Below are 25195 nucleotides of genomic sequence, written 5' to 3'. Positions count from 1 at the left end.
CACACACACACGCACACACGCACACAGAGGGCTAAAGTGGTACCCTTCAGACACATTAGACAGAGGGAGGGTGGGGCGCCAGTAAAGATTTCTTAATGGGCTCTGCCGTCCTCTCGTCCATCTGCCTTGATGATAAACACGCAGCTCCCAAACATTACCCTGATGCGCATCAAAGCCTTCGCCATTTTACTGCTTTACTCTTTATTTTCCCAAAAAACATCAGTTTGAACACTTTTCCTCAGGAGCTGGAGTAACACACGGACTAAAAGATCAGGTGTGTTTTCATGGAAATTATGGGAAGCAACAGTAAGGCTTAGGAGGACTTCTCTGTCACAGGATCTCCGGAACTGTGGAGTAAATCGTTTGGATGCCTGGTCACTGTCAGAGCGCACGGGGAGCGCACTCCGTGGGACTGTTTATATGTGAGTGACACTATCCAGCCGGTCACAGTCACACAGGAACCTCAGAAACAGTTGACAGCCCTAGAGAAGGATGCCTTCCTTGCACCACGGAGCAATCTTCATCGGAGCCTTCCTCATCGTGACGGGGGGCTCCACAGCCTTCCTGACCTCGTACCAGAGCCGCCTGCAGGCTTTCTCGCTGTGCTGCGTGGTGCTGGGGGTGTTCATGCTCATCCTGGGGCTATTTTGGGCTATGAACAGTAAAAGTGCTACAAACTACAACCACCGGGAGCTCGATCCGGAGTGCCCGCATTATCCATACAACGACTACACCAACTACCCGAGCCATGCCCTCTTCACTCCTCCGGGGGGCCGCTTCCCGGAGTCACAGTCAGTGTTTCTGCCCAGGTGGGTGAAGGACAAATGCTCAGTTTAGATTCAGTTCAGTCTGCCTTTGTATTACTACTCTTTTTAATCGTCTTGACAAAAAACAAAAATAGGAGTCCAATATTGATCATGGATTTTCTGACCCACTTGTTTCCCATGTTGTCCAGTATATTCCTCCCAGTGCAGCACATTTCATTTAGCTTCTTAAATCAGAGCTGTTCACTCATACCAATAAGACTAATGAACACGAAGCACATCAACTGCACCTTTTCAGAAGAAACACACTTTTACTTTGTTTCTCATTCATTTTTGGCCCAATACACATATGACTCTTTACATTTTAGGATAAAAAAAAAATTCCATCTTGCATTTTGCAGACCATGTAAGACCCTTAATTATTAGATACACAATATAATTGATATCACGTAATAAGGAAGGGGAATAGTTTGATATTTTAAGGAGTAGACCTTTTTTGCTTTAATATTCAATAGATGGGAGGATTGAGATCCTCTCATGTCTGTTTGATAAATATGAAGCTACAACCAGAAGTTAATTAACTGAAGAGTGGAAATAGGAGGATGCAGCTATCGTATCCTGTTGTAGCTCTAAAGCACTCGAATACCACTTTCATACAACGTATAAGTCAGGTCAAGTGACACATGTGTATTTATAAATCTGATGTTGATTTTAGTGGACGTTGTTTTCTCTCTGATGAATGAATGTCGTGAGTACAGTCGACAGTGTGGAGGCGCTCCAGGTAAACGTCTGTTTATTAGGGATTTTGCTCCTCATGTGATCTCCTTATGAACCATTACAACAACACGAAATGCTCTACAGTCAGCCTGACGGAGAGGACTGTCCTGAAGGAGGGTCAACTGATGCAGGTTGAACCCGGTTTTATCTGGTTTGTTAATCTGTAAAATTGTGTGTGCAAATTGTGTTTCTTCTGGTCCATTATGCTAAGCTAAGTTAACTGGCTGCTGGTCGTAGCTTCATATTTGAACATGATACTGATGTCCATCTTCTCATCTACAGTAAATCTCTTCAAATAAGTGTGTTGTATTAAGGTCAAACTATTCCTTTGTTTGCATGATTCAGGAGCACACACTATTGTCACCCAAAGGCAGGTTTTATTTGGACCAAAACAGCTGACTAACTCCTGCTGTTTGGTCAGAGATAATGGCATGAATTAGGGAAATCCTGGAAAAGAAATTTAGCTCATAGCTACAGACCACAGTTATAGATGTAGTTCAAAAGCTTTTTAATCTTCCCACACAGCCAGGATGTCCATTATACCTTCAATGGCTGCATATGGAAGGGAACAGTACTACAGACAGAACATCTGCTATCCAGCATCTGGTCTCTACAACCACTGATACATCAGAACTGTGCTGAACATGTTAGTTTGTGTTTCTCACATAATGTCTTACTTTTCCTGAGTGTAGGACGATGGAGCGCCATCGTGCTGGTGCTCGCGGCGAGGATTTCGACTACCCTCCCATGGACTCTGGTGGTTTTAGTCCACCGCCTCACCCTCCTCCGTGGCTGGGACCCCCGCCTCCCTACGAGGTTGCCATCAAGACCACATGCAGCTCCACACACCTCCGGCGTGCCTACTCAGACACACACCTGGCAACAGAGCCCCTGTTTGGACAGTCCAGAGAGATCAGCTTCGAGGTGTGACGCTGGACGATGCCGACGCCCCGCCTCTCTGCACATCAAACCAGAAGATAAACAGGCACAAGACCGGGGCTTTTTACTCTGCGGGAGCTGTCCGTTGACAGCAGCAAACTTTATCACTCACTCGAGGCATGATTCTTTCCTTGTCCCAGCATGTTTCCCCTTTGTTTCCTGAAATTACAATCCAAGTATTTGCACACACTCAAATATATATGGTTAAAATAAAAGTAGCACACCAAGTTCAGCCTCGTCTGACCAAAATAAAGCACCAAAGACATTTCATATATTTATAATGTGTGGTAACCATGTCGCTGTGTAATGACGAACATTCTTTCTGAATCTAAATCTTTTCTAAAGATGTGATAGCATTTTTTCATCATCCACAATTATTCAGCTGAGTTATAATCTGATGTGTTCAACACAAGAAGTTAAAGTTATAGTGCCGAATTTTACATAGAAATGAATGTCCATTACATTAAAGCTCCTTTCAAATGACTTCACACAGCACTGAAAAAAACCTACTAACACCAAATAAATCTCAGTATTTCACAGTATGGAGTTTTTAAATCTGGTGTCTGATGAGACGTTCCCGTCCTGGCAGGATAAGTGCATATTGAGCACGCTCTGTGAGCGGAGCATGGCCCAGATGGCTAACTTCCACTTTAGCCCTGTGCTAACATGAGAGGAGATGAAATAATTCAATCATGCAGCTCCTCTAAACTTTCCAAATGTTATCAGAGTGAATGGAAATTCTGATTGTAAAACAAGGTTTGTGAGGCTCAAAATGTATCCACTATTTTACAGACAAATCAGTAGTAAGCAGGCTTCGGCAAAGCCAATGATGTAAACACGTGTCATCAGGGTTTTTGTAATAACACTTGTTAAAAAAGTTCCACAGTACATGTTAAAGGAAACAGTTGATAATTTAGGAAAAGGAGCTTATTTTCTTTCTTGTCAAGAACCTGATGAGAACATTGAAATCAATTTGATGTCTGTACGCTAAATAGGAAGCAGCCAGGAGACATACCTTAGCTTAGCATCAGTCTGTCCAAAGAGAACAACCTGCTTGGTAGGTTACAAAACTTGATATCGTGTTCATTTAATCTGTAAAAAAAAAATAAAAAAGAATAAGTCATTGTTTTACAGGGGGTTTGCGCACAAGACTTCTTTGTGCCTTATCACAGTGACTTCCAGTCTTTATGCTAAGCTAAGCTAATACAGACCAGACACATCAAATCCACCCAATAGGAAGAAGGTTCAAACACACAGCAGCAGATAAAGACAAAATCAATGTTGGGTCAGCAGTGTGAATGTAGGGAACACAAAACAAAGACCATAGATATAATCTGTGTCAATGTTCATCTCTTAATTTTACCACTGTCTAACACTTGACCTTTAATCTCTCCTTCGATTCGATGACATTAGACAGCCTTGAAGTATAATGGACATCTTGTTTGTTTGGCAAGGAAGTTGTTGGGTGACACTTGTTAAGGGACCTTTTTCTATACCATAATGCATTTTGACCAGTGAGAGTTCATTTTGAAAAAGACCTGGTCTCCAATCTTCTTTACTGACGGAACTGAGTGGAAATTAGAATATTAAAGTTAATAAATGCTCATTTTCTATGCTGTTATTGAAGTGCTTTGCAAAGGCTTGCAAACCTGAGCTTTATACTATGAACTGTTGACACCTTGAGCTTCATAAAAGGCAGGGGTTAAGATCACGCTGCAGGGGACCTGTTGCCATAATAACAGAAGCGCATCAGGAAACCCTGGATTTTCTTCAGTGAAACAGTTAACTGGATAACCCTCCTCTCTGGGACCGGTGGTGATCACAGCGGACAGTTTTCTCGGTTTTCTTGCCCATCAAACAATGCAGTTTGTTCTCTGGGAATGGCAGCCTCCAAATCCTGAACAAATGTTTTCCTCATCTTTGAGTTTGTGTGCCACACATGTACTCATCAGCTTGTTGAACGATGACTCATCTGATCATCTGAGTTTTTCCACTGCTCAACAGACTACTGCAGCTCACTGGCAACACCAACGGGGCTTTAAATATCACAACTCGACCTTCTGTAACCATAGACACTCTGTACTTCACAGGATCACATTAGTGCTTTTGCAATTTCATACATATTGGTGTGTTTTTACCGTCCGCCCAGACCCTTGTTGTTTAACATATATTTCAGTGCAACTAGAGAATCAACTTGCAGAGGCCTTAAACTCGTTTCTCCTTCAGCGTGGGACATTCAGGTGCTACTGGGAATCTACAATTTTAAAGGTTTGAGAAGTGGTCAACCCGTTTTTATGAAATAAAGGAAGTTGTGAAAAATTATTTTCAGAACAATTTTGACTCACAAGTAAAAAAAAATTGCTTTGAAAAAAACATACATCAAATCGATGGTTAAATAAATAAAGCTGACGTGGTAATCATCATTGCTGTTTACCCAAGCACGGTCTCTGCAAGTTGATTTTCTTTTCATAATAAAATCAACATACACTTTCTATTTTTTCCTATTTATGCTTCGACGTACTAATCTTGATCATCTGCAGCATCGCATTGTGTTTTATTTATTTTTCAATTACAAAATATTGGCCCATTAGGTTTGTCAAAAATGTATATAACGAATAGTATTGTCAGCCCTCACACTCCTGTAGAAGGGTAGGAAGATGCTGGACTCCGCTCCTATGATCTTTGATTGTCTCTTTTGTACCTCTGAATATGCATGCATCTGTGACTGATATGCTTTACTCTTGAAAAGGGCACTTCAAGGGAGAATCTTGCAACATGATTTCAATCACTGTGAGTGTGTGTATTCAACTTTATTTAATAAATCGGTGATTAAAGACGCAGCTGGAGATGCTTGTCTGGTTCATTAACCAGCAAGGAGTGTGGGAAATCTGCACCAGGTAAATAGAGTCTTCCCATTATATGATTTTAAGCTTTAGTCTACTGTCAGACTGCTAAAAAATAACTGAATTTTTGGAATAAATAGATGCGCAAACTATTGATGGTGCAGCCCCAAAAAACTATCATGTTTGAAAGCTCCAGAATGGTTTGTAATACACCTTGTTAACATTTTTAAACTGATATCTTCATTATCAGAGGATCATAGAAAATGTAGCTAAAGTAGAGGATTTCGAAGAGTGTAACTTGAGAGTTTAGAGAAACTGAGGGCTTCAGGCAACAAGTTAAAAGCAGACTCAACAACAGATTTGTGATCTCAACATCCTGTCTTGCATTATCGAGCCAGCCTATTCATAACCAATAATAGTGATTCCCTCCTGCACCCTCCCCAAGTATCAGGAAGGTTCCACCCCCAGCAGAGCTCCAGATCAGCTCGAAACCACTCCGATGTTACGCAGAGCTTATCGGTCCATTTACAACCGAGACTATAACTGTCTCATTGTGCGAACAGCTTTCCCAAACAGAGGCAAAGTGACAATGTTCAGACCCTGCGAACGCCCTGCCCTCCGTTCCTCGTCACCGAAACCCTTCCTCATTATAAAAAAAAAACACTTCCTCACAGCGCACGTCTCCGCTGCTGCTGCTGCTGCTGTGGCCAAATGAAAAGCACGCAGCACCCGGCCCACATGCGACATCAACTCCTATTCAACAGATTTTCGGTGCCATAATCGCCCCCCTCCAAAAAAAAAAAAAAAAAAAAAAAAAAAAAAAAAAAAACCCGGATATGCTTCCTCAGCAGGGAGAGAAAGCAAAGCGGCAGAGGAGCACATCATGAGAAAGGCGAGGCGGATTCGCTGGATACACGAACTGAACCGGACAGACTGCTTTCACCAGATTATTCCAGGCATCGGCAGGACGCGAGACGGGCATGACAGGGAGAAATAAAGTTGATGACAAGAAGAAGAGTGATGGTCAAGCTTTCAGCCCGCGCATCAGCTGAACAGCTCCTCACCGTGACTTCCTATCAGGTAGAGAGAGGATCGATGTTTGTCGCAGCGCGCACAGACGCACACGCGCGCAAAGATGGTTTACATGTTGCACATATTCCTGTTGTTTCCCCCTGAAGTCAGTTTCCTTCTTGCTGCTTGCTTGCTTCCACCCTCTTCCTCTATTTCCCCCCCACACACACACACATTCTTGCAGTTGTAGGCTCGGATCTGTATCTGAGCCCTGCCTGTCTTCTTCTCCCTGCAGTCTGGCTGTGGTGGAACTGGAAGTGAACTGAACTATTAGAAGGCAGGAGAGAGAGATGCCCGTCCGCCAGGCCACGCTGCTCTGTCTGGGCGTGCTGCTGATGACTGCTGGGGGGGTCATGGTCCTCGGGGTGGGCCTGCCCTATCAGTCAGTCATGCTCTTTGTATTCGGGGTCTTCCTAGGCCTGGGGGGCGTTGGCCTGCTGGTCAGTGGACTCTGCATGGCCATGAAGAATCTCCAGGTGGCAGTGCCCGGACACTTCCTTCTGCACCCCCGCACGGGCACACGTTTCAGCCCCCAGCAGTCCCTGGCCATACAGAGGTAAAAAAAAAAAATTAAAAAAAAGCCCGTGCAAAATCAGAATAGGCTCAGGCTCACGGTACTTTAGACCAGGGGTCTTCAACGTTTTTCAGGCCAAGGACCCCCAAACTGATAGAGAGATAGAGCAGGGACCCCCTACTATATATATTTTTTATAAAATTATGTTTTGTATTAAACTAGAGGAGTGCAGGAGGGTTTGGAGGAACAGGTCCAGGCTCGTCTCGCGCTAAGTGAACCGGTGCCCAGTTTAAGAGAACTCCTGTGTGTCGCTGAATGTGCATTTCTGACTGAAAGATAACATCTTCTGCCTCCATTTATCCATTCGCTACAATATGTTGAATTCATGTTAATGTGTATTTGAAGACATTTAAATTTGTGGAAATTTTTTGGGGGGGGGGAATATATTTTAAAAAAAATATGAAAAATTGTCTAATCAACCAAAGATTTCACGACCCCCTGCAGTACCTCCGCGGACCCCCTACGGGTCGCGGACCCCCTGTTGAAGACCTCTGCTTTAGAAACAGCGTTCATTTTCAGGTTTGTCATGGAGCAGTGGTTCCCAACTGGAGTCCCCATCAGAGGGGTCAGAGGTGAATATGAAGGATTGGGAATTGGGTAAGAGACAGGAAACAGCATGTTCTTGCTTTTTCCATATGAAATACTTGATAGCTTCTCATCTTTAGGCCTTAAAGTATTCAAATAGACGTGCAACAAGTGATAGCATCGTCGAGTGCTCATGAGTCAACAAGACTAAACATTTACAGCCATGCTTGCCGCTCGGTGAGGCTGCACTAAGTGCTAATATCAGCATGCTTACAATGCTGATAGTCAGCACTTATGTGTAGCATGTTCACTATCTTAAATTACAGTGTCAGCATGCTAAAAGGTGCTCATAACCCCCTTTACTCAAAGTACAGCTGAGGCTGATGGAGTTCTCACTAGTTTTACAGAAACGTTATAAACCAAAAGTTGGACAAATTAATATTCTGATTGGATGACAGAGCAAGATCAAAAACACAGGGGTCGCAGGGGTATTACAATCTGTTACAATCCCAATTACGTTCAATCAAACGTCTTCAAGAATTACCAGTTGTACAGTCGCCTTTGGATAACACTTAGATAGACCACGACCTGGATGAATGAGAATCTCCACAGATGTAACCTGAGGGGGGGCAGGCGTGTACCAAATGTTTGCGGTGATGCATCCAATTGTTGTCAAGGTATTTCACTTGAAACCACAAGTGGATCTCTTGATGGCACTAGAGAAATAGAGGAGGGATCAAGGGATCACCAAAGTTATCAGGATTCATCCTCTGGGAGTTATGATGTCTGAGTCGAATTTGTCAATCCATCTAATAGTTGTTGACATGTCTCAGTGTGGTCAAGAGCGGTGGACCATCTTAAACACTAAAAGGAAGGAAACCCCCTGGCACATAGAACAATCGACATGGACAACATCTTTTTTCTTTATACAAAGCAGCCCTTCTGCTTTTCAGGCTTCCCTCGGGTTGTTCAAGATAAATCAGTACAGTTACAGACGAATACCAGAACACTCCATCCAACAGTCTTGTTGAACAGATCTCTTGGACACATCCCCGCATATTAGTTATAGTCTGACAAAGACGTAGCGTTAGGAGCCTAAAGAGACTAGATACTGAGAATTGGAAAGCAACAGATTCTCCGATTATGGACTGATTATTAAAGTAGGTCATGGAGAAAACAGCAGACACGCGCATGTGGCGGACAGACTCCCCCTGGCACTGTCTTAGGTAATCTGCGATAGCCTGGGAATTTAAACAAGGTACGCTCTGCTCATTGTACAGCTCTGTGGATGAGACGCCAAGAGCACAGTTTTCATCATCAGAGCTTTTTGTAGCTGTATTTCTAAACTTGAACTAAGTTTTTATTGTGGTGTGTAGAAAGTGGATTTAAAGTAAAAATGTTTGCGGGAATAGCAAAGGGGAAGACGAATAATTTATAATATGAGACTCATAAGCCATCTACAGAGAGCATTTTTCAAAAGGAAATGCGGCGTGAATTCTGGGAGCTAAAATGCATTACTGAAATAGCTGTGAGTCAAGGACCAGCTGCAGGAGTTTGAAATGTAGAAAGACGAGTTTGTATGTTGAACTAATGGTAGTTAAAGTGTCATGTTTATGTGTAGGCTAATCACAAAAAATAGTTACCAAGTTGATGTGTATATCCAAAAAGTGAAAGTGTAAGATAAAGTGGAGTCACTAACTATATAGTTACTGACTATTAATCCAACGGTGTCTATGAGTAGCTGAAGTGTTGAAATCACTTAAACAAAATGTCAGTTGATGTATTTATGTGGAAAGGATTTGAAGTGTAAGTTTAAATATAACTACTGAGAAATGTTGAAAGGAGTTGAGGCGGAAGATAAGTGAAGTGAGAGGAGTTGACCTCTAGTTCAAGGAAATTGAGATAAGTGTTACCTGAATTTTAATCCTTGAAAGAACTGACTATCAATTGAAGTGTTAAAAGGAGCTGAAATATTAGGTAAAAGGCACAAAGGTTGTTGAAAGGGTGAAATTGTGAAAAAAAAAACACAATAGTTTCAAGTCTAAAAACTAAATGAAGGTGGCCCTTTGTTGAGGAGTAAGTAGTGAAAGGAGCTACAGTGTAAGATAAAGGGCCATCACTAAAGGAAACTGAATGTATATAAGATATTGAAATGGTCCTGGTCCACAAATGAATGTTACCACTGAAAAGGGTTGGTCGTCAGGTGATACGTGTAAACACAGAAATTAGTTGAAATGTTCGGTGAAATGTAAACACTGAAAGGACTGAAAGCGTTGCACCATGTCTTCAAAAGAGGCGTAGAAGAACAGCACATTACACTTGTTTGTGTCTTAACAGGAAGCATTTTGGCACAATATTTAGTTGTAGGTCACCAGCAATTTGGCAAAGTCCAAAAATAATGTGTTTATTGTAAGAGGAGCATGAGCTGGTGTGTGGCCCGTGTTGACAGCTGGACTGATTTAAAGAGCATGCAAAAGAGAAATGACTGAAAAATGCAGCTGAAAGGCCTTCTGTGTAGGCATGCAAGTGGTGAAAGATCACAGGTTCTGAAGTGTAATGTAAATTGAAATCCCTGAAAGATGTTAAAGTGTATGCGACAATTTAATCTCTGAAAGGATTCAAATATCAGTTGGATATGTGCTAAAGTGCTAAAAACATTGATAGTAAAAGTGCAATCATTAAATGGAGTTAGCTGCCAGTTGAGGTGTAAGCACTGAAGGAATTAAAGCGTAAAGTGAAGTCTAAAAACTGAAAGGAGTTAATGTGTTAGGTGAAGTGTAAACAGTGAAAGGAGTTAAGTATTAGGTAAAATGTAAACAGTGAAAGATGAAGTGTTAGGTAAAATGTAAATGCTAAAAGGAGTTGAAGTGTTGGATGAAATTCAAACACTGAAAGAAGTTGAAGTGTTAGATGAAATGCAGATGCTGAAAGGAGCTGGTGTTAGGTAAAGTGTAAACACTGAAAGGAATTAAAGTGTTAAGTGAAAATATGTAAACACTGAAAGGAGTTGAGGCGTTAAGTAAAATGTTAACGCCAAAAGGAGTTGAAGTGTTCAGTAAAATGTAAACACCAAAAGGAGTTGAGGTGTCAGGTAAAATGTAAACACCAAAAGGATTTGAAGTGTTAAGTAAAGTGTTAACACCGAAAGGAGTTGAAGTAGCAGCTGTAGGACAAGCACAGAGGTATCCAAACCCTTTTAGTCCACTTCTCATTGCCTCTCTTACTTGCCGTCGTCAGGAGGCTGGACCGAATACGTCGGGAGATGTCTGCCGACTCTGTCAGCAGGTCACCAGAGCCTGAACCCTCCCTGCCATCCACTCCTCCACCCTGGACTATGGAGCCGCCTCCATCCTACGACACCGTGATGAAGAGCCAGGAGCACAGTGAGCAGCTTTAACCTCTGGGGGACATCATGAATTCATGCTAGTGCCTTTTTGTCTTCAGTTCTCAGTGAGAACCTTGAATGGTCAGTTGGTGCTATCAGTGAACTCGCTGCAACGGGCCTCTTCTGTGCCTTAGGACAGCCACGCTAATCCCAAACACCCGCTGAACAGCAGCGAAGGACTGCATCCGGTTCAAGACTTAATATTTGTTCAGACTGGGCCCCAGAGTGGCCTCGACTAAATCTGTGTTGTGACTGATTGTGAAAGTAATTGAAATGATTACTACCACTGATTCCCTCTAAGGACTTTTCTTCAGACCAGCACGAATCTTTTCCAACAAAGTTCAAGGATTCATGTCAACAGATTGGCTGCAGGCCTTCTGTGGACACATAATTAGGATATTTTATTGGCCTGCTTGAATTTATGTGACCTACTACTGTGGCTGCATGGCACTCTTCTTCAAACACAATAGGAACTATCCTCACAGCTGCACAACTCCTCTTTGTATCTGCAGCTTATTCCAATGCAAAGTGCCTAAACCAGTGACAGCAGAATGTTAACAGGACAGTGTTATTCACCGAACAGCTTTGTACCCAGTGTTTGCAGAATGTTAGCTCTGTTATGACGTTACTATAAACTTGAGTTAATGATCAGCTACCGAGCTCTTTGTGGGTGGTGTTACACTTATAAATAATGGACTGTTTATTTAAAAGAAAGAAATCCCAGAAAGGTGAAGAAGGGAAATGTCTCCATATTTCAAATGGTGTTCAAACTAAACATAAGCACTCACTCAACTCAGGTCTATTCATGAGCTGAGCTGCGAGACTCTTTTTTGCCTCCAGCTTGGGGCAAGGTGACCTATCAGGTACATGCACGCACCTACAATTTTATACCTGACCTGAGCACGCTGTCTGCAGGCTGTAATAAGCAGCCGAGTGGAACCCTAACTGCGCTTCCTCCACCCTCACCTTCAAGACCAGAACAACACAAAATCTGCCCTCGCCGCACAACAGGTGCCTCAGTTTCAAGTTTACACAAATACGAGCTTTTAAAAGGCAGCGATGGTGGAGGGGAAACCGTATCGGTATGGGCTGATAGTGGCGGGGATGAGTGTGGTGGCGCTCGGCCTCTTCATCATGACGCAGGAGGGGACGCACATCTATGCCACCATATGCACTCTGGGTGTCACCATGGTGTGTGCCGGGACCGCGTGGAGCCTCTGCCAGTGCTACCCCAAGGTAGATAACCATGTGTGTGTGTGTGTGTGTGTGTGTGTGTGTGTGTTGGGGAGAGAGAGACAGGAAATATGTGATTGCTGCCAAGAGGAAATAGATCTTGTAATGGAGGGTGTGTGTTTATTAGGTCATAGTGGCTCCTGAGATTCAGAGGAAGAGCCTACAAGGTGTAGTGTGTGCTGCAGCTGAAGCAAAAGATGAAAGGTACTGACTCTACCACACACACACACATGCGTGCACACACACACACACACACACACACACACTCCCACGGTGTCCTCATGGACCATAAACAAGTGGGTGTTCATTCAGGTCTTAATGAGTCCCTGTGGTCTGTCTACATATCTCATGATGTTCAGGAAGCATCAGCTCGTGTGTGGGAAGGAGAGGGTCTGCACTAGTTCCCTCTACATAGCCATTTTATTATCTTTACATCTTTGCTTAATGGGAAGTGGTTAGGAAAAGTGGAAGATAGGGAAAAGGGGGAGATGGTGGCCTGAAGGTTGTGACTGAAAAGTGGAAATTAGTTGGAAACACGAGGGCAGAGGTCCTCTAGAGTTCCCATGATTAAAGTACTTGAGTGTCAGTTGTAGTAACAGCCAGCGGTTAAAAGAGGAGGTCGTACTGAGCAGCTCCTGCACGAGTGAGCGTTTGTAATTACACGAATGTTCAGCAGCCAGATAAAGACGTGCACGCTCAGCAAAACCCTGCCTCTGAAGCAAAAAAAAAAGTAAGAAAATGAGGACAAAAATGCTGGAACTTGACTTCTATTTTCAGTCTCTCCCCCTCCCCCTCCCCCTCCCCCCAACCCTTTGGAAGTAATTTTAGGCGCGCTGAGGCTCTGCCAGGTTCCTTTGGACAAAAGTCGAGCAGCAGCAGACTTCTCCCCGAGGAGCCGAGGAGTCAGTGTCACAGCTGTCCTGCGCTGCACCTGGTCTGAAGGAGGGACCTCATGATCACAGGCCTCCTCACTGGTCCAATCAAAACTACCCAGGGTACCATCCTGTACTCAGGACAGCGAGGAGATCCCCATATGCGTTTTTATGTTTCTGACAGCATGGCTCACACATGATTTGTTTGAATGTACATGGAAACAACTGCTCATGTATCAAGTGTTTTGCATCACTTTGTTTCATCATGAAGTGCTTAATAAAGCCAAATATCTATTACAGGCTCGTTCCAGAAGATGGCACTGTTTACTGTATGAAGGAGCGTGTATTTGTGTGTATGTGTTAGTACGCTGGAGGGACAGTGAGTGGCACTACATTCACCTACAATAATTCAATTCAATTCAAAGACATAATGCAACTATGATGGCTCCATAATGCAACTTGATTCAACTTAGTATTGCCCCCTCTCAAAGGTGGGTCATCTTGCAGCAGACAGAATGAGGTATAAAGCACAAGCTCCAAAAATAGATCCTACAGTTCCCATAATGCAACACAATAGTGTCTTTCTTTACTGTCTTCCTGCCTGGTAAAGTCCTGTCTGTCCCCATGAGACATTTGCAAAGTCTTATTGCATATTAATCGGTTATCAACACCACAGATGTCTGACAAAGAATATGAAACTGGTGGCAGGATGAACGTTTAGCTGTGTTGTCCATGTTTGTTCACTCGTTTAAAGAAAACTAACAGAATATCAGTCTAATGGTAACAAACTCAGAATAATGGCACGTGTCATAACACAGGCTTTTTGTAGTCTACTGTCTACATTACAGGTAATAATAACTTCCACCTCCTGTCCATGCCACGATACAAGATATGCACCGCAGAGTTCAGCATACATTTTGGTGAATATGTTTGTTCCTGCAAGTATTGCACAATGTTGTATTTGTGCTTTCTGGTGTGAAGCTACTCAGGTTCAATCCAAACTAACCCTCATGACATTATTGGAGATTCTTAACTACTCAAAAGACACAGAGAACATTCTGTAACAACCTACTGACCCATTTTTGGGAGAGATCATGATGTAAACAAAAAAGAAAAAGTGTACCTCGTTTGTTGTGACTTGTTTGGTTCCAGTTTTAATTGGTACTGCGTGATCTGGACTCTTATGTGTTTGAAGTGAGCAGAACTGACCCTGAGAGATACAATGACAGAGTTTGATAGATTCAGGAGTTTTGAGGTGCTTCTCTGCAGCCTCTAGAGCCCCTAAGCACAGCAACTGTTTAAACAAAAAGGACTACATGAAAAACAAATTAACAAGGTACAAGATCAACATGGTCCCCCTGTCTGGACGTGCATAGTTTCACAGCATGACTTCAGGCATAAACAAGCACTTACACTTGCATGCATAACTCATATTGTTCACATTAAGTGCACATGTTATAACTGCATCAGCCAATCAACTTTAACTGAGAGAAAGTGTTTTCCCAGATTGACATGCAATAATTACAGGGTGGTTTAGGGGGAGCCTGAAACATGACTCCTCCACTGTAAGAGGTGTTTTTAACGGAGGACAATCATTCGATACAAAAGCGGTGGCGTGAGCCGCGGAGACGTCATCAGTCCCCGCCTTAAATTATAATCAATTGTTCGATTTTTTTTTTTTTTTTTTTTCTTTCGCCCCCAAAATCAGAATAGATGGTTGGAGGCGTTATCTGACGGGCAGGGCGCGCGGCTGTCGGAGGCAACTAAACATCTGGACAAGTCAGACAGAAATCAAAACTCTCATCACTGCTGTGATTTCACCGTTATCCTGATCATTTTACTGGGAACAGTTGCAGAGGTGTGAAGAATGCGTCGCACCTCAGCCTGGACTGGTTGGGCGCTCTGCTTGTGCGCATCTTTGGCCGTGTGCGCGCAGGACTACCCGGAGGAGGACGAGATGATGCTGGATCTGATCCGCGAGGACGGGACTCAGTCTGAAACCGGAGCCGAGCCCGCTGCGAAGGTCCTCAGGTGCAACAAGGTAAATGACATAATCATTGCGTCAGAGGCATTGAAGCGCATCTTCTTCAAGTCATCATCATCTGGTCATTGTTCGGAAATTAATGTGGTTTACATTTTACTCAAACTAATGAAGGATTTTCACCTTATATTTAGCAGATAAGTCTGATATATATATATATATATATATATAAAAACAAGTACCTATATATCCAAATCTTGCAGCCTTTTAGAGGTAATTGGTTAAATGCGGCTGAACATTTTGCTGACCTTTTTTATTCAGCATAAAAAAATATTGACATGAGATACACATCAACCTCAATTTAAATGCGCGCTCACAATGTGGATTTACTTTTCACGTATGTATTATTAGGCTATTATGACAGTGCTGATCTGCCAAGCATCAAGACGCACGTACATTTAACAATTACAAAGTGGGACATTTTGACAAAAAAAAACTTTGCAAGCATGCCTCATTTCCCCTGTGCACGCGGACATGCAGATCACCTGCGCTGTGTATGTTCTCTGTCCTGCGCCCCAGGCTGCGTGGCGCGTGCCCGGTCAGTACTTAGTCATACTGCGTCAGGGGACGCACGAGACTCAAGTCCAGAGGACCATCAGGAGGCTGCGAGCCAAAGCAGCCCGGAGAGGCTCTCTGGTGGAGATCCTGCAGACCTACTCAGGACCATTGCGGGGCTTTCTGGTCAAGATGAGCAGTGACGTCCTTCACCTGGTAACTGCTTCACCTGGCAGCATGCTCAGCAGTAAACTAACGAGTGTTTGCAAATAAAAGTGAAGGTTGGATTGTTGAGGACGCACACTTTAATGAAAAAGGATTAAAAATTGCTGAATAAAATCTAAATGATAAAAGATACAATTTACAGTTGGTGGGGAGATAGTCGTGTGATAAAAAAAAACAAAAAAACGAGATTTGAGGAGGACATCCACAGGACATCATGAGATGTGTCATTAGAACATTAGAAGATCTCAAGCAGAAATAAGGCTTGTTAAGAATTAGCAGATAAACTAGCAGGAGTCAAAAAACAGTCTAAAAAAAAATAGCAATATACAATGAATTCTTAAAATCACACCTCAAACTGACAGATGAGTAGTTCGGGCAGCAAAGATTGGAGTACCGTGGTATGACAGCAGCGTTTGAGCAGCTGTACTCTGTGGATATCTTGTCTGCTCGACACCAAAATAAAGTTGATTACAATAACAGGAGAAAAAAAAAATCCTGGGAGACCTTCTCCTGATCAGCTAGAGAGAAACCAACTGATCTTAATTATGTCCATCAAATTAATGAAACAAAGCCTTTTTAAGGGATCTAAACTAGACTTTCGGCTGGTAAAAATGCAGGTGCCGGGACCAACAGGGTTATTATAGGATCTCCGATTTGGACTCATTGAGCTGCAGGAATTTAACCCTTAAAAGACTGATAGCTTTCGTGAGACACAGACTCTGTGTCAGTGGAAGTCTGTATTATATGGGGTATTGTTCAGTGTAGACAGTGAATGTTGGAGGACCCAGTACAGAGCCTTGATGGACCCCACAAAAAAAAAAGGTAGCATGGGAGGATGTAGCATCTCCAACTGCAGCAGAAAAATAACTAAAAGTTTTTTCCCTTAACCTTGTTTTTTTTTTTTTTTTTTAACCCCCATTTAAGTTTATTTAATGTCAAGTCTCTGAAGTTTTACCATAAACCACACGAGCTACAATGCCTTTGAAGAGCTCTATTGTGTGTTTGTGTAACTGTAACATATAAATAAAACATGAAACAGTCCAACGAATTACAAAATTGGATAGACAGCTTCACTCCCACCTGTACACAAGCAACTTCTTGTGAAGATCCATTTTATCCTTTACACCAGGGGTCTTCAACATTTTTCAGGCCAAGGACCCCCAAACTGATAGAGAGATGGAGCAGGGACCCCCTAATATATATATTGTATAAAATTGTGTTTTATATTAAACTGGAGGAGTGCAGGAGGCTTGGAGGGACAGGTCCAGGCTTGGAGGGACAGGTCCAGGCTTGGAGGGACATGTCCAGGCTCGTCTCGCGCTGAGTGAACCGGTGCCCAGCTTGAGAGAACTCCTGTGTGTCGCTGAATGTGCATTTCTGACTGAAAGATTACATCTTCTGCCTCCATTTATCCATTCGCTACAATATGTCGGATTCATGTTAATGTGTATTTAAAGACATTTAAATTTGTGGAAATTTTTGTTTGAAAAAAATTATTTAAAAAAAAATTAAATATAAAAAAATTGTCTAATCAACCAAAAATGTCACGGACCCCCTGTTGAAGACCTCTGCTTTAGACTCACAATAAAGTTTAATTGTGTTCCTGTCAGGCGGTGAGGCTCCCTCATGTCCACTACATAGAGGAGGACTCGTCCATCTTTGCTCAGAGCGCCCCCTGGAACCTGCAGAGGTTACTGCAGCCTCATGGCAGCATCTCTGAAAACGGAACGTACAGTCCTCCCAGTGAGTCTGTGTCTGTCTCTAACCCACACAGCTGTCACTCTTGACACATCTTTTATTCATCAAAATAAAAAATAAAAATGTGCTCTTGAAAACCATGTAACTATCTGTGGAAACAGATCCAAACACTTAAGAGTCATGAGTGACGGGACCACCACCACCTCGCTCCAAGTAGAAAACAGAAAGAGGGACCTTTCTAACTCACTCCATGTTACACATTTATGAAGACATAGACACATATTGTGCAGCAATTCTTTCAACAGAGTCTGTCTATGAAAATGTAGGCAATAGGAAAGACTGTCTTTAAGAGATAAGGCAGAGCTCGAGAGGTGCCTCTCAGCTTCATCTCTATTAAATAACCCAGCATCACCATGGGAACCTTTAATTGCAGGTGGGCACACACACAGCTGTTTTAGATCAGCTGATTAGATGTGATCTCTGTGCTGCTTATCATAACGCAGCTTCACTTCAGAGAAAAATAACGCAGCTGAATTATACAGGCATTTAATATTTGATTTGTAATTACTGATTCAAGTCCTTTCATTGATGAAAATAATTGAATGACGGTAAAAGAAATTAAATAAAAAAAATACAAGCACCCTTCAACTCCTTATATATAAAGCCCTGTTTCCACAACAGGATCCTTCATCGGCGACGTTAAACCTTTTGTGGAACTCAGTTTTTCTACCCGCCATAATTTGCTCATTTGTCAAGTACGCCAGCGTTTTCAGAAGCATTTTACAACCGACATTTTTAAAATCCTGCAAGTACAAACAGGTTGATTTAGTTTTCGTTCTTTGCACTGCAACACAATAACATGGAGCTGGGAGAATATTGGACCATCATTCCTATTATTCTAACTCATCATACTCGTTCAGCTGTTATGCCAGCACAGTTCAGCTCCTGCCTATCCATCAAGCCAAGCAGCAATCCCACAGTTCCCCCTGAAATTGCATTTTCTAGTTATACATCAAACTCACATTGCGTCTGTCCTCTGCAGATGATGGAGGGATGGCGGAGGTGTACCTGATGGATGGCAGTGTTATGAGTTCTCACAGAGAGGTTGAAGGACGAGTGTTCATCACAGACTTCGATAACGTGCCTGAGGAGGATGGAGTCAGAGTCCACAAAGAGGTTACACACACACACACACACACAAAGGAAACTTTTCAACCCAACAAAACTGGCATATTTGTAATAGCAGCTCAGTAACAAAACTCTCTCTCTCTCCTACAGGCCAGTCAGTGTGACAGTCACGGCACACACATAGCGGGTGTTGTGAGTGGAGCGGATTCGGGTGTAGCTCGAGGTGCCGGTGTTAACGTGGTTCGCGTGCTCAACTGTCAGGGGAAAGGGACCGTGTCCGGAGCTCTGGCAGGTAAGGACACTTTTTGCACAATGTCCTGAAGGTGATCGAAGGCCAAGCAGCATCTCCTGAGTTTCTCTAACTAGTCCCGACTTGCTCACGTAAAACATTTCAGTTTGTTAGTTTCTTCTCTGGTCTTGGAGTCGCTCACATCTGCTGACCCATCATCATCAAACATTTGAAGCAGTGTGGCTCTGTGGGTGGCCAAGTTGGTCTGTTGGTCCAGACAAATATCTGTTTTATGGAGACATGCACTGTTACTCCTGTGTCACCATGGGGTTAACATTTGTGCCTTTGAGTGAAACACTTTATCTCGGTGGCTGTTAAACAGAAACCCATAAAATGTCATGTACATGAATTGAGATCCTTATGGTCATCCTCCAATGTTTTACAGTACAATCACCAATACACTTTGGTTTAACACCACAGATCTGCAAAACAAGTGTTATTCTCGTCGGCCTCAGCTGAACGTCTTGTTCAATGCTAAAAAAAAACAAATGTTAGTTATTAGGATTTAGCTTAGTATGACCTTACGTAGCTTCTACCGTGGGTGTCGACTCTTAGTCTAGTATAAAAGTCTATTAACTCAAACTTTGTGTTTATTCTGTAGCTGGAGGCAAGACGTTATCGTCCGTCCCATTTTCATGAACACAAGATGTCAGGACCATCCTGCAGGATTTTTTTGTGGTGGCCAAAGGTCGAAGGTACAGTGGCCCGAAGGGTCAAAACACGACGACAATTCGCAAAACGCAAAAACATTTCACCGAACGTAAAAATATGTCGTTGTGCTCTGTGAAATGGTTTTGCCTTCAGTAAAATGTTGCGTTTTGACCCTCAGAGCACTGTGCCTGGTCACTGTGACATCATACTTTATGATTTTTATATTTGGTTGGCGACACAATCTTTGGTGTCCACCCAGAAAACTGTGGTGATCAGATCGTATCCTGTGTTGTTGGGTTGTGTATGAAGCATCCATGTTGTAGAATTTGTAACTTTCTTGAAGCATAGCATTCCTACGTGAAACCGTGTCTACTGTTATGGCTTCAACTTTGTTTTCTATTGGAATCAGATTTATTGTTCAAATTCCCTCAAACTCATCACTAAATGATCTGAGTCTGGACAGACGTGGATGTAAACTGCAGCCTGACTGGTTGGCAGGATTATATCAACCTCCAGGCAGTAATTGTAGTTTTGGAGCTTCATTATGTTTTCCTATCCTTTCGTGTTCAGCGATGGAGTGGGTCCGAGCCACTGTACTGGCCCGTCAGGCCCGTGCAGTGGTTGTGTTGCTGCCTTTCATCGGCGGCTTCAGCCGATCATTAAACACAGTCTGTCGAGACATGGTGGCCAATGAAGCTGTGGTCGTCGCTGCTGCGGGGAACTACAGAGATGACGCATGCCTCTACTCACCTGCTTCAGAGCCTGAGGTGACAGAAGAAAATCCAGAACCATTTCCATAGTGGACCACCTCCACATGACCCTTGCCTTAACCTCTGACCTCTGTGCCGTGTGCAGGTCATTACAGTGGGGGCAGTGAACTCAGCGGACCAGCTCATGTCTCAGGGAGCGGGCGGCACCAATTTTGGCCGCTGCGTCGATTTGTTTGCACCCGGCGATGACATCGTCAGTGCCAGCAGTGACTGCAACACCTGCTTTACCTCCTGCAGTGGAACCTCTCAGGCTGCTGCACACGTCGCAGGTACACACACACACTAAAAACACCACAGAGCCTAAGTGACTAAAAATGGTCTGTGTGTGCAGCTGCAGCACAAGTGCTTTATGTTTTGTGTGTGTGTGTGTGTGTGTGTGTGTGTGTGTAGGTATAGCAGCAGTGATGCTGTCGTCCAATCAGAATGCGTCGCCGGCGCAGGTCCAGCAAATGATGCTGCGTTACGCCACCAGCGACACAATCAACCTCCTGTCTTTGTCTGAAACACATCGTCTCTTGACTCCAAACCTGGTGGCAGCCATGTCGACTGCCAGCAACGCAACACTAAGTTAGTGACTCCTATCCCTCAATCTTTCACACAGTGTGTGTGTGTGTGTGTGTAGTTCACACCGTGTGCTGATTTCTGTGTGCAGATGGGGAGCTTCTGTGTCGTTCAGTGTGGTCAGAGAGGTCAGGGGTCGCCAGCAGTGATGTTGCTATCAGCTACTGTCGTCAGGGGGAGGAAATGAGGGGCTGCAGCAGGTACACTCCTGACGGCGTCCGCGAGGGCGGAAGCATGATGGTGAGTTCAACCAGATCTGAAGTAAATTTGATTAAAAAAAAATTGTTGAGGCTGATAAACCGAAAATCTCCATGTTGACAGATGGGCAGCGAACACAAGCAGTGTGTGGCCTTCAAAGGTCCGGCAGGTGAAGGTGTGTTCGCTGTGGCCCGCTGCTGTGTGGTCGGTGGTCTGCAGTGCCGGGTCCACGCCAGTCCGAAGCCCGGGCAAGATGCTCAGTGTGTCGGTCCCCAGCAGGAGCTGACCGGTAAGTCACGGGTACAATCAGCCGTGGTTTAAATCATACATGCACATGTGTTCGGCTAGTTTGACATTTTAGGTGATACACTTATTTTCTATCTCGCTCAGAGTTAGATGAGAAGATGAATAAGCACCTTCATGTCCATAAATATGAAGTCGCAGCATTCAGCTTCACTAAAATATTGCACTGAAGTTTTTGCGAGAGTTAAGTGGGAAAGAAAGGTTTGAAGTTTAGGGTTCTTTAGTTGTAATACTTGAAAAAAAATCTGACTTAAAAGCTGAAGTGAGGAACTTTTGTGTCCCCCTTTTGTCAGTGAAAGTAACGACAAAAACACAGTTGGCTCATGCTTACGTAATAAGCTCCGACATATCCTACACCCTACTCTTGTGGTTATAAAATAGTGAATAAATTAGATAAAAGCTGTCGAAACTCCCACAAAATGACTCGTTTCACTCTTCGAAATTGATCCATTTAATAACATTTTGAAAGTCCAGACGAGCTGCACGATTTAATTATTTTATCCCCATTCAACACAGTGAAAGATTAAATTGGAAGTTAGCCCTTTGGTGTGCATGCTCTGCTGATAAATCAAACTCAGTATGCATTCATTAAGCCAGCGGGAATGTCTCACCAGACACCAGATTTAAAAGCTCTTTATACTGTAAAATACAGAGATTTAAGTGGCAGTGATTCGCTGAATCAGCATGGTGTGAACTAATGTGACGAGGGTTTGAATGGAATGGATTTTAATTTATATGTAAAAGTCCCGCACCATCAGTTTAAGCTTAAAGTAATCATTGAACAAGACATTTCAGATTGCAAACCACCGACCAGGAGGGAAATTAGGAATTGCCAAAATGAGCTGCTCTCTATTTTTGAACCAAAAGCCACTAAATGACAGTTATTAAATGAAATGAGTGGATGTGAGCAGCACATGTTGGGCCATGGAAAACAACTATTATGTCTGTAGCCTATATGATACATTTACCCTCATTAGAAAGTGTTATAATGCAGAATAAACTGAACATGACCGTTAACTGGCAAAGAAAATGTAGCTCTCTTTAGAGATAATATTTAATACCCACCAAGAATAATTACCCTGTAAAAAAAACAACATATTTCTCTACTAACACCTACAACCATCAACTATGAACCATGGTGACTAAACACCGGGAAATGAATACATTATTTAACAAATTGGTGAACTTTAAACCTGCGGGTAGGAAGGTTTTATAACTTGCAGAGCAAGGCCAGCTGTTTCTCTTGTTGCCGGTCTGTTCCCTAAGTGAAGCCAACTGTCTGTCCCGCCTCCTGCTCCACATTAAATAAAAGACATGATCGTGGCATCATTCATCTCTCGGCAAAAAAGAGTGAATAATCTTTTTTCCACCCAGTGTGAAACTACTGCTTTGCATGGAGGGATTGTTGATGTGTTGAACTCGTACCTCCGGTACTGTACACGAGCCTACAGAAAGTGTTCCTTAAACCAAGTACAAACGTTTGATGCTGCTGTATTTTTAGAGCATCTCGGTCAATTATCCTAGTTACCATGGCGATAACCCTGAAAGGAAAATGTACTCCTGGCCAGCATAAATGCCAGCTTTGTGTTGGTAGACAGAGCAGGTTTTTATTCATCACTATAGCGTTCAAACGGTTTGACAGTATATTCCTCATTCGTGGCCGTCGAGACGATTCCTGTGTGCAGGGTGGGAAGTTGTTTGTTGCTTGAACTCGAGTAAAGCACGCAGCTCCTTCCTTTGCAGGGTGCACGTCTCGGTCCAATGCCGAGAGCTCGTCCGACTCGCGTCCACGCCACCACGACCGGAGCCGCTGCCCAGGGAGAGACGGGGTCACCTCTCACGCAGGGTGCTGCCATGCTCCGTCTCTCGAGTGCCAAGTGTTGAAAAACCTGTCGGATGACAAAGAGCAGGTGAATCACTTAAATGTGGACATAACTCTTGACGGTCACGTCCCGGATTTCCTCTTACCTTTAAATGGTCTCTTGCAGGTCGAGGTGTCTTGTCCCCCCGGCTGGACTCTGACGGACTGCAAGGCCTTCACTCGGGGCTCTCGTAACTTTGGGCCAGTTGCTAAGGGCAACAGTTGCCATGTCCGCGGGGACGGGGTATCGGGCCTTGCTGTCTGCTGTCGTGTCGGACCTCCCGAGCAGCCCACCGCGACTCCCGCTGATCCCGTCCTCGACCCCTTTGATGTCCATCGTCCTGAAATCAGGGTCTTTAACTAGTCTTTGCCCTTCTGAAAACACTTTAACACTCCATATTTACTAACCTCTGTAAAGCCGTCTTGTGTGCTTCAGTTGTAGGATTAGGCCGAAACATGCTCTCGTGCACATTTTGTAATCGACGTCTCAAGACTCAGAAATGTTGCCCCGACATCCAGTTCCTTATTTTTTAAACCATCTGACATAGTTTGTAAAGTCTAACCAAATATTTTTGTATCTTTTTACTAATCAAGTATATTAAAATAAGCTTTCACGAACATATCATTTGAATAATGGCCTCGTATTTACCAGACAAGACTGACTGGCTGCTCTTTAATAAACCGAACAGATGAAGTAGAAAATCAACTGGAGGCTAAGAAGATCAGACAAATGTGCTTTAGGGTGAATATTAAAAGACAGCACCATGAGGATATACATGAAAGGCTTTGAAGTCTTCACGTACCTTCAGGCAGTGTTTGGTTTCCTGCTGGGACTTTAGGTGGAGCACCAAGACAGCGTGTGATCAGCAACACAGCTGGAGGTAATCAGCCTGATTAATCAGCCGGTTTACCTTCTGCTCGCCTCGTTTTGTAATTAGTTGGGAACAGTAGGCGCACACAAGTCAGAGCTGACATTAAAGGATATGAAAAAAAAAAACAACCCCATCCACCATGGAAGCTGCAGAGAGGACGTCCAGATGGATTTGGATCAGGAGAAGCGACCTGTGGGCCGATGGCGCCGGGACGAGCCGGGTTCTGATCAACCCTGGCTGGGTCACCTGAGCGAGGGAGTCTGATGCCGAAAGACTTGACCTCAGGAAACATCAGTGATGACGTGTTACAGTGCACACAACTGTGTATAAAGTATGACGTGAGGCTGAGTTGAATTACTGAGGTGGATGCTGCCCTCTCTGTAGGATAACCTGCAGACATTTACAAATATAAATGGAGCAACGCTGTGAATAACGGCAGTCTGTAGACATAGATAAAAACAATATCTGCAAAAGGTTGTGCATTCCAGTTTATTTTATATCAAATTTCCCCTTAATCAAACTCTGATGTACAAATTAAAACTGAGTTTTAACATGCATTACAGAATCCTGCGATGTCAGAAGTGAATTTTCAAAATTGAACAACAGTAAAAACCCGTATAGATGCCAATCCCTTCCCACGCACTTCTACCCATCCCTCCCTGCATCCCAGGATTAAAACAAAAGATTGTTTTGAAGTACTTTTTTTTTTTCTTCTTCTATTATTAAGTAGTTGTGGTGATGATGTAGCAGAGGGCCAAACCTATGAGAGACTCTTGGCTGAATGCAACTCGTGTTGCCGTGGCCGTGTATCACTTGGCACAGACTGCAAAGCAGCTCCCTCAGATGGCACGTAACCAGCCACGGAGAAGGGGCATGTGTTTGTGACAGTAAGTGCTAATGACACCAAATTACACTGCAAACAACACGGGGGAGGGGCGCTGATTTTTTTTTCTGATTTTTTTTTTTTTTCTATCACACACAGAAAAGACAAACTTCACCACCACTTACTGCCACACATGCAAACGTGCCGGAGAAGCACGACGTGACATTCACATCTAGTGAGATAGCGAGGAAAATGAAGTGATGGAGGGGAGGTGGAGGTGTGTGTGTGTGTGTGTGT

General features: G+C 43.4%; 3 protein-coding genes and 1 long non-coding RNA gene across 4 annotated transcripts; 3 read left to right on the top strand and 1 right to left on the bottom strand.

The window, feature by feature from the left end:
* Positions 1–165: 165 nt before the first annotated feature.
* Positions 166–6633, bottom strand: LOC138198881 (uncharacterized). Its single transcript, XR_011178304.1, has 3 exons — positions 6388–6633; positions 3496–3572; positions 166–2639 (listed from the first exon to the last, which is right to left on the bottom strand). It is a non-coding gene; the product is annotated as an uncharacterized lncRNA (long non-coding RNA).
* LOC138198880 (uncharacterized) lies at positions 410–2471 on the top strand. The gene is made up of 2 exons (XM_069150612.1): positions 410–809; positions 2234–2471. Exons 1-2 carry the CDS (start codon positions 493–495, stop codon positions 2469–2471), a joined length of 555 nt encoding a protein of 184 aa, XP_069006713.1. The 5' UTR covers positions 410–492.
* Positions 5987–11009, top strand: LOC138198879 (uncharacterized). The gene is made up of 3 exons (XM_069150611.1): positions 5987–6403; positions 6630–6950; positions 10731–11009. Exons 2-3 carry the CDS (start codon positions 6685–6687, stop codon positions 10888–10890), a joined length of 426 nt encoding a protein of 141 aa, XP_069006712.1. The 5' UTR covers positions 5987–6403; positions 6630–6684; the 3' UTR covers positions 10891–11009.
* Positions 11010–14687: 3678 nt separating this feature from the next.
* Positions 14688–23825, top strand: pcsk9 (proprotein convertase subtilisin/kexin type 9). The gene is made up of 12 exons (XM_069150608.1): positions 14688–15024; positions 15544–15735; positions 17355–17487; positions 18485–18618; positions 18721–18862; positions 20081–20277; positions 20366–20549; positions 20671–20847; positions 20933–21081; positions 21163–21328; positions 23086–23252; positions 23331–23825. The coding sequence occupies exons 1-12, from the start codon at positions 14851–14853 to the stop codon at positions 23565–23567; spliced, it is 2052 nt and encodes a 683-aa protein (XP_069006709.1). The 5' UTR covers positions 14688–14850; the 3' UTR covers positions 23568–23825.
* Positions 23826–25195: the final 1370 nt, after the last annotated feature.

This window comes from Embiotoca jacksoni, unplaced genomic scaffold (assembly GCF_022577435.1).
Source record: "Embiotoca jacksoni isolate LCO1_2020_lvr unplaced genomic scaffold, fEmbJac1.0.p SCAF_16, whole genome shotgun sequence".
In the NCBI taxonomy this organism is placed as follows: domain Eukaryota; kingdom Metazoa; phylum Chordata; class Actinopteri; family Embiotocidae; genus Embiotoca; species Embiotoca jacksoni.
Note: the sequence above shows the minus strand (reverse complement) of the source record. Positions and strands in the feature narration are given on the sequence as shown.